The sequence below is a fragment of the Henckelia pumila genome, chromosome 2 (genome assembly GCF_033568475.1).
Source record: "Henckelia pumila isolate YLH828 chromosome 2, ASM3356847v2, whole genome shotgun sequence".
Lineage (NCBI taxonomy): Eukaryota > Viridiplantae > Streptophyta > Magnoliopsida > Lamiales > Gesneriaceae > Henckelia > Henckelia pumila.
In genome coordinates, this window is record NC_133121.1 from 161,606,845 (window position 1) to 161,620,353 (window position 13,509).

At 36.4% G+C, this 13,509-nt stretch overlaps 1 protein-coding gene across 1 annotated transcript; it reads right to left on the reverse strand.

The window, feature by feature from the left end:
* Window positions 1–9,012: 9,012 nt before the first annotated feature.
* LOC140880990 (NADPH:quinone oxidoreductase-like) lies at window positions 9,013–13,146 on the reverse strand. The gene is made up of 3 exons (XM_073285925.1): window positions 12,987–13,146; window positions 11,707–11,895; window positions 9,013–9,513 (listed from the first exon to the last, which is right to left on the reverse strand). Exons 1-3 carry the CDS (start codon window positions 13,081–13,083, stop codon window positions 9,215–9,217), a joined length of 585 nt encoding a protein of 194 aa, XP_073142026.1. The 5' UTR covers window positions 13,084–13,146; the 3' UTR covers window positions 9,013–9,214.
* Between the last annotated feature and the right edge of the window lie 363 nt (window positions 13,147–13,509).

Below are 13,509 nucleotides of genomic sequence, written 5' to 3' on the forward strand. Positions count from 1 at the left end.
TGCGGTAACATTCTTAGTACTTTATGTTGATGACATTCTACTCATGGGGAATGACATAGGGATGTTGCAGTCAACAAAGATATGGTTATCAAGTAGATTCTCGATGAAGGATTTGGGTGAGGCCTCCTATATTCTTGGGATACAGATCTATAGAGATAGATCTAAGAGAATGATAGGACTTACTCAATCAACCTACATCGAAACCATATTGAAAAGGTTTTCAATGGATGGGTCCAAGAGAGGACATCTACCTATGTGTCATGGAGTTTCTTTATCCAAGTCTATGTGTCCCAAGACTGACGAAGAGATAGAGAAGATGACACACATACCATATGCGTCAGCCATTGGTAGTATCATGTATGGGATGATATCTACCAGACCGGATGTGGCCTATGCTCTGAGCGTCACGAGCAGATACCAAGCCAATCCCGGTCAAATGCATTGGAAAGCCGTGAAGGATATTCTTAAGTACTTGCAAAGGACTAAGAATTTATTCATGGTTTATGGAGGGAGAGAATTGAAGTTGGAAGGCTATACCGATTCTAGCTTCCAATGTGACGTGGATGACTCGAAATCAACCTCTGGATTTGTATTCGTGCTCAATGGTGGTGCTGTCTCTTGGAAGAGTTCCAAGCAAGACACCACAGCTGCTGCTAAAGAGGCGGTTTGGATAAGGAAATTCATCCAAGAGTTGGGTGTAATTCCTGAAGCTGTTGGTCCAGTCCCGGTGTACTGTGACAACATGGGTGCCGTTGCTCAGGCAAAGGAGCCAAGGTCTCATCAGAAGTCCAAACACGTACTGAGGAAATACCACATCATCCGAGAGATTGTGGAAAGAGGAGACATCAGTGTCGAGAGAGTGGCCTCTACAGAAAATATCGCTGATCCGCTTACTAAACCCTTGCCAGGACCATTGTTTGACAAACATCGCGAAGCAATGAGATTACGTAATATGACTAGTTGGCTTTAGGGCAAGTGGGAGATTGAAAGAGTGGGTGCCCGGTTAGCCAACTTGTGGCTAAGGGCTTTTATGACTCTATGTAAAACAATCTTTTGTTTAATATAATTTACACTTTTATAATGGTATTGACTTTATCTTTCTTCATATTGTTATATTATGATATAATATTTTTGTTTTTGATAAAGACCTTGAATATACTATAGTGTATGTACGATGTGGTAGCACATGGGGATGGCTATCATGAAACACATCTTATAGTCACTGTATATTCTAAACTGTTCTTAGTCAATTGAGCCGTCCGCAAAAAAAGGATAAGGATCGCTCGAGATTGAGACTAGCATTTGCGATGCCGAGTACCACGTTTCATTGGTATGGAACATAGAGATGTTCAAAGCATGCAAATGGATATTCATATGATGAATGATCGAACTACCCTATTCGGACTTTCCAAGTGGTTATCACTTATCGAGTGGATAAAGTCCGCGGTTTTGGTTGTACACCATTAGTCCTTATTACTTGAAACATCATTGAGACTCTATATGCTAGTACTGTACTTTGACTCGTTTACCGACTCTATTGGGGTCATCAGGTGTTGGGATTGGGTACAGTTACGACACATATAGGAGTCGATGCTTTGTTGTCAAGGATTCACCACATACTTGTGAGTGTGGATATCCTATGTGATCTGAGGAGATATTAGCGTGACGAATCTCTGGCCAGAGTACATGATGTGTTTTAGGTTAATGGGTTATCCTAGTAACACATGCGATGTCACTAATAGATCTCCAAGATGTTATGCATAGTTATCGAATCTCGAACGACTCTCGATATACCAATGGTTGTTGATTCGATCGGGATATATGGTTGAAGGGATCGTACTGTACGCTAACCAAAATCTAATGGTTCTTGCAGGCACTATCAGTGATATCTAGGGAATCATGGGGCGATGTTGCTAGGCGCTCTTACCATGATTCGATGGGTAAGTCGAAAATTGTTGTTCCGAGTCACAAGGAGTTGTGAGCCCACGGCTAGCTGTATTCCTGAACCATTGAGGGTTACACAAGTAATGGATTACTAAAACCCCGTAGAGATAGTTAAATTTAAAGAGTTAAATTTAATGAAAGAGAAGTTGGACTTCTTAACTAAAGGGAATGAGATTTCCTAAAATGACATAGGGATGGGCATTTTTGGAAATCACTGAATTCGGATTCAGAAAAATTATCTTGACTCTAAAAGATGCAGAAATGGTTTCTGTGCACATTGGTGAAATCAGTTTATCAATCGGAGTCACGATGAATTTTATATTAATTTCTATAACAACGGGCTTGGCTTGTTGGGCTTAAGTTATGGATTGTGGGCTTTAAGGAGTTAGAGTCCTGATACAATTATAACTAGAAATTATCTATAAATAGAGGTGTTGGGTTCGAAAATCAACTACATTGTGTCTTATAATTTTCGAACACTGCATAAATAATTCTAAAGGATTTTTCGAAAATTCCTTGCTCCTTTTTGAGAAAATTCGGATTGTGATTTTTGTGAAAAATTACAATTCTGAATTAACAGATCATATATGTTTATTCTCTATGCAAAACTTCTGATTGATTTCTAGTGCAGTCAATCAGAGGGTTTCTGTTTTCTGTTCGTGGACCTTATTCCGGTGATTGATCGTGACGCCATCAGTTCCCAGGATTTACAAGAAGAGCAGATTAAATTCTGTTGGAGTCCATAATCTCGTTTCGAGATTTAAGGTAAAACATTAATTGTGATTATTTGTTTTACTTGTATGAATTTAATCGTAAAAGTTTTGATACCCAGATATGGAATCGTTCCATATTAATAAAAATAAATTTTTTAAACTTCCGCTGCATCGGGTATCAATTCTAATTGATCTAAACACCGTTTTCCAACATATTTGTTGTGGTTACACATAAAAAAATTTATTGAGTGGAATTGTGAGCGACATATTGCATGCGAATTATTTCTTATTTCTAGAAAGAAATGGTTGTACTTATCTATAAACTTTGTGTTGGTGTTAACTAGGTCTAAGAAGGGGAATCATTTAGTATTTGTCTTGCTAAATGGAATTTTGTTCATGATTAGGCATGATAGTAATATTAAAATGTTTAATTTGAGCATGAAGAATTTCGTGAGTCTTGATATGGTTATGAGTGTGCAAGGTAAATTAGTACATGTGAAAAATATTTTTAAAGTTTTTTACTCTTGCTTGGTTTTTGTAGACAATGGGCAAGATTTGAGGACAAATATTTTTGAAAAAGGGGAGTCTGATATGAATCTAGAAGGCACTCGAAGATTCATATTTTTCCAAGAATTGTACCATAATTTGTCATCAAGACTTGAAGGATTTGGAATCCATGAAAATCAAGTTGGAAATCTTGGAGATCATTTTGGTGGAAGTTATAATAATATTGAAGTCCAAAAAGATTAAGTGAAGAAAACCTCGAAAAAAAATACAAAAATAAATCCACAAGGCCAAAGTTCATGCGCGCCCGCGCCATTCAAGTTGTGCGCCCGTGCTGACAAAGGAACTTTGACGATGATAAACGGAAACCTATGCGTGCCCACGCCTTTCTTGTCGCACGCCCCCGCCAGCACGAGTGACGAGCATGCGCGCCCGTGCCTGCGTTCTCTCTCACACACTTTGACGTGTTTGTATGTGTGCGGAAATTTTGATATATTTTGATATATTGTGTTATATTGAATATTATATGTCTACTAGGAAACTTTTATATGATATCTTTGATATCTGTTGCAATATTTTTGCATTATCTTTTGGCTTTTGGAATTATAATCCAACTAGGAGATCTATAGTATAATTCTATTAGGATTTTTAGTTTATTCTCTTCTATATATTGTAAAATTTTCATTCATTGAGAACAACAATTAAGAATTATTCAGTTTATTAATTTTTATCAATTCTTAAAATTCTCTCTAGAATTTTGCCAAAGCTTTGCTTTGTTTTTATCAAATCAAACTTATCAAAGTTTCATAAATTTTGTGGCGTTTGTCAATTGATTTTTCACTTGAGTTGTCAAATACAGGTTCCTTTGAAGATCCAATTGAATTGTTGATTGTTTTCTTATCGTGATTATATGTTGCTAGTTTCGTTGTAAACTAGAAGTGGATATCCAAACTTACTTGTTCAAAAGATTGGGACAACATTATTGAATCTTTTTTTTTAATGAATTGAGGGTACGATTTGTTTATAATCGTGTTTGGTTTTCATGCATCCAAGATTCACATCAACGTGTCTAGCTTCAAGAGGACGCCTGCTGACACTCGTTCGGAGCCTCCGATCCACCTTTGGAGCGTCCGATGTCCCCTCAGTGACATCATCAATGACGAATTAATTCCGGACTGCTGGCCATTCAATATCGGAGCCTCCGATCTGAGTTCGGAGCCTCCGAACTCATCAGAGCGTCCGTTCTTTAGGTATTGGATCGGGTCCAAACCTGGTTCAGAGCATCCGATCCCTCCGCACTCTCGGAACCCTCCCAACCATTGTTGAGTGTTCTAGATCCATTTTTGAATTCTTTAGACCCCTTTGGAAATCCCTTAACCATATTTTACCTAATCTAAACATGATCACTCGATTAATCAATAATTCAGGATACGGGTTACTACAAAAACCGAGGACGTGAGCTAACCATGCTCAATACAAAAGTATGAGTATACAAATGATATGAATGCAAATTCAAATGAAACGGTTATCCAAAACTTGTCATGGTAATAACACTGCTCAATCAAGGGCACTATGGTAATACCATAGGAGGTAGCTCACACATCGGAATGAAAATGTGGATATAGGTGACCTAATCCCATAGCACAGCGTGTCCAACCATCCACTCAAGAACTCGGGGTTGAGCAACCCCACTACGGTTTATATCACTGGTTCTCTCGTCCAAGCCTATAAGCAGATAATCACCATATCACTTACTGATTAATAAAATTCTTAACTAGACTAATAGTTATTCACAGAGGCTAATCAGATTCTAGACTTATACATGCGTCTGTCGTTAGTTCTTTGATGTCGATGACGTAAAAATCTAGGAACAACTCCGCCATGATCCCAGTAGCTCTTGGATATCTACTGGCCCTCAAGACGATGCCCAGAAACCCTCCAAATCAACCAGAAACAAGAGAGGAAAGTGTTTGATGCGAGTTACAAATGAAGCTCTCGTCCCCTATTTATAGGCAACGATCGGAGCCACTGATCCTATGTTCGGATCTTCCAAAATAACTTCGGTGATTCCGATCTCCCCATCGTAGCTTCTGATCTCTAGTCATCGAACACATTTACCTAATTGGACAAATCACTACTGTCGGCGGAGTTCGGACCTTCCAAACTAAATCTCATGTCAATTCACCAATCAGCAAGCCCATACTTTCTTATCCAAAGGCGATCAGACCTTCTGATCATGGGTTCGGAGCTTCCAAATTCACCCTCTGCCTCCGTACTACAACACTGCTTCTGAACTGTCCAATAACTTGAAGCCCTTGGAATGATTTCCGATCGTTGTGAATCCAATTTTCAACTCATTAAACTCAAATGAGTATTCTTTAATCATATTTTGGCTAATTGAACATGTTTAGGCAGTTGATTAAATTAATTAAGAATCAGGCTGCTACAACGACCTTACTCAAATGGCTATCTCGAAGGAAATTCGGCTCATCATGAACATGCATATGCAACATAATATAAAGCAGTAACACATGGATCATGACACATAAATGCAACATATAAGAATGAATACTTTCTAGCAATCTTAGTCAGTACTTACGTACTTCTCTAAGGCAGTCCTAGCAATACCAGTATAGGGTCCAAGTCTGTGTTCGTCATCAATCCTTTGTTGTCGAAGGCCCCAAACTCCTGGGCACGGCTCCGCTACTACTCTAGAAGATCCTCGCTGCTGCATGGCCCTTGATTATATGGCTGGAAACGCCCTAAGAACTCTAATAATTGAGAGGATAGTTGGTGATTGTGAGAAATAATTGAGGCCCTCGGATGGACTATTTATAGACGGAGTTCGGAAGTTCCGAACTGCACATGTTGGACATGTTGCCAAACTGCTCTGATCGAAAGTTCTGATCTCCACTTCGGAAGCTCCAATCCCATCTTCGGATATTCCAATCTCATTCATGCGATTTCGTGTCCGAAAGCTGGTGACACCTCACTTAGTGTATGGCCTAACCTTCGGAAGCTCCGATCTTTAGTTCGTAAGATCCAAACTGACCCTCTTCCTCAGAACTATGTAGCCCTTGTTCGATGATTCCGAACTCAGTTCGTAGGGTCTAAACTCTTCGGTGGCTCCGAAGCTCAATTCCATAATTTTGATCCGATTAAGCACCTGGTTAATTATGATTATGATTTTTTAATCATGTTTTACCATTTAATCTCGTAAAACAGAGTGCGGATCACTACACATCCTGAGTTATTTGTAGGTGTATTTTCCTTTTGATTATAGTAATTTTAATTGTAAAATTTAAGATGTAAGAAAAAGGATGATTCTCAGTGTTATTTTGATTTGCATACCCTAGTCCTGATTTAGATGACGAAATCTTTTAAGTGAGGAAGAATTTAGTGACCCAAGTACCATTTTAAGTCCATAAAATGCTAAAAATTATTAAGAGATCGTTATTTAAAAAAAATCATGTTTAATCAAGTTCAGAACCAAGGAAATAGGCTTCGGAACCAAGGGGCTACCATGATGACGGTGATAGAGACGAGTGTGTGAGCTACCCAACGGATTGAATCACAGATGATACTACTTACTCTTTGGTGCCTACTGAGCATGATTTGATAGTTAATCAGTTACCCAGTCACATCACTTGCATGCATCATATCGGTTTGTATACTCGTATTTTTCGTACGTTAGTTGCTCACGTCTTTGATTTTATCCTGAACACCCCATTCAACACAGCTGGTTTCAGGTTGGATGAGGAAAGAGGTTCTATACAGAGCTAGCAGCCGAGTCAGTGACTGCTTGGAGGTTTTGTTATGTTGCATTTTTTGGTTTCAGAGACACTTAGTTTAATTTGGTTGTATAAAATGTTTTATTTGGGTTTTAGGATTAATTGTATTCTACCGGTTCGGTTTGTTATCTTGGAACAAAATTGCCAGCACTGCAGCACACGGACACAATGCACATGCAGGTGTCAACCAAAGGAATAAAATCTGGTAGAGTTGTTGGTGAAAGATACGTTTCCTTGGAGAATTTATTCGCCATTGCATTCAAGGGCGGAGCTAGGATTCTTATTCAGTGTAGGCAATAATTTACTATAATTAATTAATAAAACAAAAAAGAGCATCGATTAGTAGACAGTCGAAAATAATATTTTCTAAAGTTCGAACACAATCTACATATAACCAGTAGCACATGTTACTCGATGTAACTCCAAAACATGACGAAGAACAGCTCATATAGAATCCGCAATAAATTTTTTTTTGATAAAAAAAATATAAACTCTACATTCGAAAAATATAGTATGCATGAATTCGTTCCCGATTGAAAAAAGGACACAAAATTTTAAAACAATTGTATGATTGACTGACAATGGAAAAAAAAAAACAAACCTAAATTTTGGATTTTATAGATAATATGAAAGATGAAACGGTAAAGAATATGAATTTAAATTATTTTTAATCAAAGTGTACAACATTTATGACTTTTCAAATGAAAAAAACGTATAGAAATTTGAAAAAATTTGAGCCTAAAATTTGGGTATAAAAAATATTAAAAAAAAAAATTATTGTTTTTTTGGATCCAACATCTAAGCATGTAATTATACTAGGTAAAATTTTTAAAATTAATGTAAAAATCATATATATATATATATATATAATTATTTTTTGGGCCCAGTGTGGGCAAAAGCCCACACTGGGCCAAGGCTAGCTCCGCCTCTGATTGCATTCAAGATGAATGGATATGTGCAATTTCCTAAAAATTATTCTGTCTTATTCCTCTTGATATTTTTTGGATTTGAAGGTATCCTAAAATTTGTTGTTCACGTTGAGGCATCCCAATTTAGATCACACCAGAACACCAACATGGCCAACGAGGCTCACAAATGGACATAGATTGGATGAACGTTTTCATCATCTGGCTTATACTTATGATAATCAATTATCCAACACTGGTTTTGCTGTCTAAGAAATTTTACCGAAACACTCGATGGTTATATTAATCTAATTTAGGTCACACGAGAATACATCCTCTACACTACAAGGGCTTCTCAGCTACACTGTCCGTGAAGATCATATACCACCTCTTTAAAAACCCCATGCTGTTGTTGCAGAAATCCTTTGACAAGAAAATTACATTCCTTTTATTTTTTTAAAATAGTAAATATTTTATTGGATGCAGACGGTAGAAACTGGCATACTCTACAGTGGAAGGTGTCTTTCTTATGCTTTAAAATTAAATTTTCAAGCCAGGCTATTAACCAACTAAAAAAAAATTATTTCTCACAAAACTAAATCAACACGACAAATGTGAAGCATATATGACAAAATATTGTATCGAAATTGGCAATACTGCAGCTACAATCCTCGTAGTTGGCGTGGCATAAACCTATTTGGATCGGGAGTCAGATCTTGATAAAATTAAAACTTGAAAATTTTGGAAAATAAATTTTATCAATATTTTTATTTTATAAAAATGAGACAAATGACTTCCCCAATATTTGAAATACATTGGAGAATGTAATTTTTTTTAAATAAATTGTTGGCCGAAATTAGGTGGAAAAAAAATTATTGTATTTTTTAATTAAAAAAATTGGTAGTGTGGCAAGGTCCATGCTAAAAAACATGATACAAAGGGCGTACTGATTTTCCTGGTGTTCGCAAGGGAGAAGCCTGATTGAGTGCTCTTTTATATATTTTTACTCGAAATCCCCTAAAGTCACCCAATTTCTATCTAGACTTGGAAGAATACAAAACAAAGGACTGCTGTCAGTGAAATGGATGTTATGATTCAATTGTCCTAAAAGAGGTAATTTTATCATGCTCATGCAAATCGATGCACGCGATCATATTATTCGGTCACAAGAACAAGCAATTCAATTCATCAGACACATGGATTACATCTTTTTTGTCGAGATAACACAATAGAAATCCAAGCAACTCCACGTCTGTAGATGGTATTCGCTTTGCACGAAAATAAAATCATAAAAAAGTACAGGTGTGGTGTACCATGTAGTAAGAATGATATGGCGATTCAGACGCGCTATGCAGATTTACCCCTGGAGCCGCAATGAAAATGCATATAGTGATAAGAGAACCTCTTTCAACCTCTCTTTGGTTGAATCATCAATCAAGTTGCCTTCACTGTCAAACTTTGCAGGAGGCTGGAATACGTTAACAAAAAACTCTGGTTTGTTGACGAAATGAATGTTAAGAAACACACCGATTTGACGAAGATGATATTGTGCACGGCCACCACCCCAACCTCCACCTCCGCTGACTATCGCCGCCGCTTTATCAGCCCATACATTCGGTGGCCTGGATCCCCAATCAATGGCATTTTTTAGAGGTGCTGCCAGAAAAAAGAATAAAAATGAGATGAAATTGGAAGGACACTTTTCCAAAGGCAAATATTTTATTTTTATTACAGCATAAACATTGTTGCCGCTATTAAAATTTGTATTCCCCAGTCCCCACACGGATGGTTCCTTTTCCTTCACACACTCCATCCTTGCATACAATGTTTGTTTTCCTTTGGAGTTGTAGGCAAAATCAGTGAAGCCAGGTGGTAGAGCCATCGAATGTATCAATGCATAAGTTAATATGAAATCAAAGATGACTGGAAGGTGGCGGCAAGCTCACTCAACAAGATCAAGTGCTCTGTTGTCGTTTGAAGAAGTTACACATCCTGGACTTGGCATGGATATAGAAGGGAGAGCCACAAGTAAAGATGCAGAGAAAAAACTGGTCGAGAGCGTGTACTTGAATGGGAACTCCTGAAAGATGGCCAAGAAGATTTATTTGTGCAATTCAAGTGTGGTTTCTTGTATGTGAGAGAAGGAAGAAAACCAAAGTGAATTTCTGTGAGAAATCTTGTATCCTTGATTGAAAAAGTGTGTACATGGTGAAGAGAGTAATAGTGCTCCTGCAGTAGATGTAGATCAATTGATCAAACCACGTAAATCTTGGATTCTTGTTTCCTGAATTTTCTTTCATTGTTGGCCTAAAGTTAATGATCATTTTAAACCATCAATTCACATTGATCAAGGGCTAAAAACACAAACACTAAGTATAAAGATTCTGGGGATCAGTTGTTTGCATTCTCTTCGATAGAATCATAACCCAAATAAAACATTGATCCCTCAAAATCAAGGTTCTAAAACGCGCTAGGCAGTAGGCGGGTGGCAGTTTGTTACCCGCCTAGGCGGCACCTTTTAGAACAGTGTCCAAAATAACATGATAACCATGATCTATCCCTGACAACCAATATAATCTTCAATCTTGTCAATGAAGACATTAGCAGTCAGCTTGGTTTAAATACCTATCTCACACCAGTGGTCATCTTAAGCTTTGGTCTCCAGCATGTATTTAAATGTGATTCTTTCCAACCATATTCAACTCTCGCCTGCTTTCCGGTCAAAATCACAAGTAAATTTGTGGAAGGAGAATGAGAAGACACGTATCAGCTGTGAGAGAACAGCAAATACTGTATAGCAATTTGGGTAACAAGTCGATGAAGAGCCCAATGAAAACTCCATTTAGTTCATCTAATTGATTGGAATAGCTAGAAGAGACAATGCCGTAGCTTATATACATCAACACCACATATTCTGAATCATACTTTAGTTGTGGATTCCTATTTCTTTGTTAATGAATTTCTATACAAAAATTATATTCTATAATTAAGGTAATCAGACAAATATACCTCTTACTAGTTTTTCATCTAATGAGTATGAAGGCTCTGAACATCCATATATATTTCATAACTAATCCTTTCCTAAATTGTATTAGGACTAGGAGTGTTAACAAATTGAACCGGCTAGGAAGTTTTTTTAGCTAGCTCGAAAAATATTTTTATGTGTATTCCAAACTATCGAATTCAAACCAATGGAACCCAAATTGTTTTGTTACATATTTCGCAAGCCACTCGTGAACTTTAAAATTTTATTAATATAATATAATATAATTATATATTAAATAAATATATTTCGAATCTTTACTTTCGAGAAGCTCGTGAACATGTTCCAATATTAGGCTAACTCGAACTCGAACTCGAGAATTAATTCGAACCGAATCAAGCTAAAAAATTAAAATTTTCGATATTCGAATCAAACTTGAGCTCAGATATAACTAATTTGAGACGGATTCGAGTCTTCAAATGTTATTCATAACTCGATTCAGTTCATTTACACATTTAATTAGGATTTGATTGGTTTTCCAGCGGAAGGTGAAAAAACTTTATTTCCTTCGGTAATTAAGCTATACCCAACTAGAATGCTAACCCGAACCTTGACATAAAACTTCTCCCTTTACATTAGGAATGTGAGTGCAACAAACACATCTCACTTTCACAAGCAAAGAAACTCTACATTAAATAAAGACCAATGCGTAAATATTGGCTAATCAACAAATAGTTTCAAAAGGATGAAAAAGAAAAGATGGACGTTAAAGGAATGAATTAAACGATGTGTACAGCAAATCCACTGCTAGCTTATGTTACTCATTAGCTTCATTTAGTTACAATGGGATAAGAGATTTTTATTACCAGTGACGGAGTAATTGTACTCAGGAGAGGCAAAAAGATAGCAATCAGCATCAAGAATCTTCTGCCGGAAGGCCTCAACAGCTGGTGGGTAAGTCCCATTTACCTCAAGATCGGTGTTGAGGAATGGTAATGGCGATATGTCCACATGTTCTATCTCCAAACCGTTAATTGATTTTGATATCTCGATAGCTAGATTGCCAGATCCATTTGCAGCATGTATAATGCCACCATCATCATAATAACAAACATGAAACAAAGAAATAGATGCATATTTGTTTAGCAAAACGAAAAAGGAAAACCCCCATCTCTTAGAAGAGCAAATTGAAAATGACAAAACTATAAATGGACACTACAACTCCATTTGCAGCATGTATAATGCCACTATCATCATATTAACAAACATGAAACACAGAAATAGATGCTTATTTGTTTAGCAAAACAAAAAATGACAACCCCCATCTCCTTGAGAAGAGCAAATTGAAAATGGCAAAACCATAAGTGAAAAATGAATAGATGTCTCACAGGGGGTACCACAATACCACTCCGTTGAGCCCGTGGAGGCGTGAAGTAAAACCATGTCTTCCTTTCATTTTCCAATTAACAAATTTGGTCACAACCACCAGAAATACAAATTTTAGTTTAGTTTTGAAGTTCTATTGAATTGGATTAAAAAAATATTAAAATTGAAGTTAAAAATGTATCATGAAAATATTTATTACACATGTTTTGATATCAAGATGGGTTAGGTCAAATATTACATTTTACTGCACATAATTTTCATATTATATTGAAAATTGTATACATATAATATAAATTAATCTCGGGCCAAATTTATAAATGAATCGATATTAGTGCATTATTACAGGATTAAATTTCAAATGTGAATTCATCCATGAAATCACATTTCAACTCTGGGGTGAAAAACAAGATTTCGCATCTTCTCTTTCACTATTACTTGGGAGGATTATTTTTCAAACATTCGAGTTTAACAAGGTTATTTTACAAACTACCCTCAGACTGGACCTGCTTCTAAGCTAATACTATCGAATTCCACCAGTAATATAGAAAACAAAATTTAAACAGAAACAAACAAAAGTCAACTGAAATTATGCAACGCACTAGACAACAAACTGCAAAATCAAGCGCACAAAAAGCTAAATTTCAGGGAAATAATTTCTTCACAAAACGTCAGATCTGAACCTTCAGATAAACAAAGTATCATCATGATCATAAATGAAAATTGAAAAATCAGCAGAATAAGGAAAGAAAACGGCAAATACCAGCGCGTATAAGGCCTTGATTGAAGGAACCTTTGCGGAGAGAACCGCTGAGAGCTGCGACTTTCACAATCGGCGGAGTAGAAGAAATGGCTGCCATTGAAGAAGCTCGAAATTGGAAGAGGGAGCCAACAAATAGGAATGAAATTATGCATCCAACTACTTGAATTTAATGTATTTTAATCTCTATATTGCGCACGCTATTTGGGTGCAATGAATATTATTATTTTTATATATTTTTTTTTTTGAAGAATTATTTTTATATAATTTGGAAATATAATTACAAAACCTTTTTTTGTTATTTAACCAATAATCATATAACATATACCGGGATGATCTCGGACCATCTAAGAGATGAGCTCATCTCATCCCTCACCGCACAATTCCTTGTTGGCCTCGCAAATCAAAACTCTCACTCATAATTTTTAGTAGGGACGGATCCAAGACTTTGAATTGAGTGAGCTTTAACTTAATGTGATAAATTATATATTATTATCAAAAAATATAATATATATTTATACAAAGA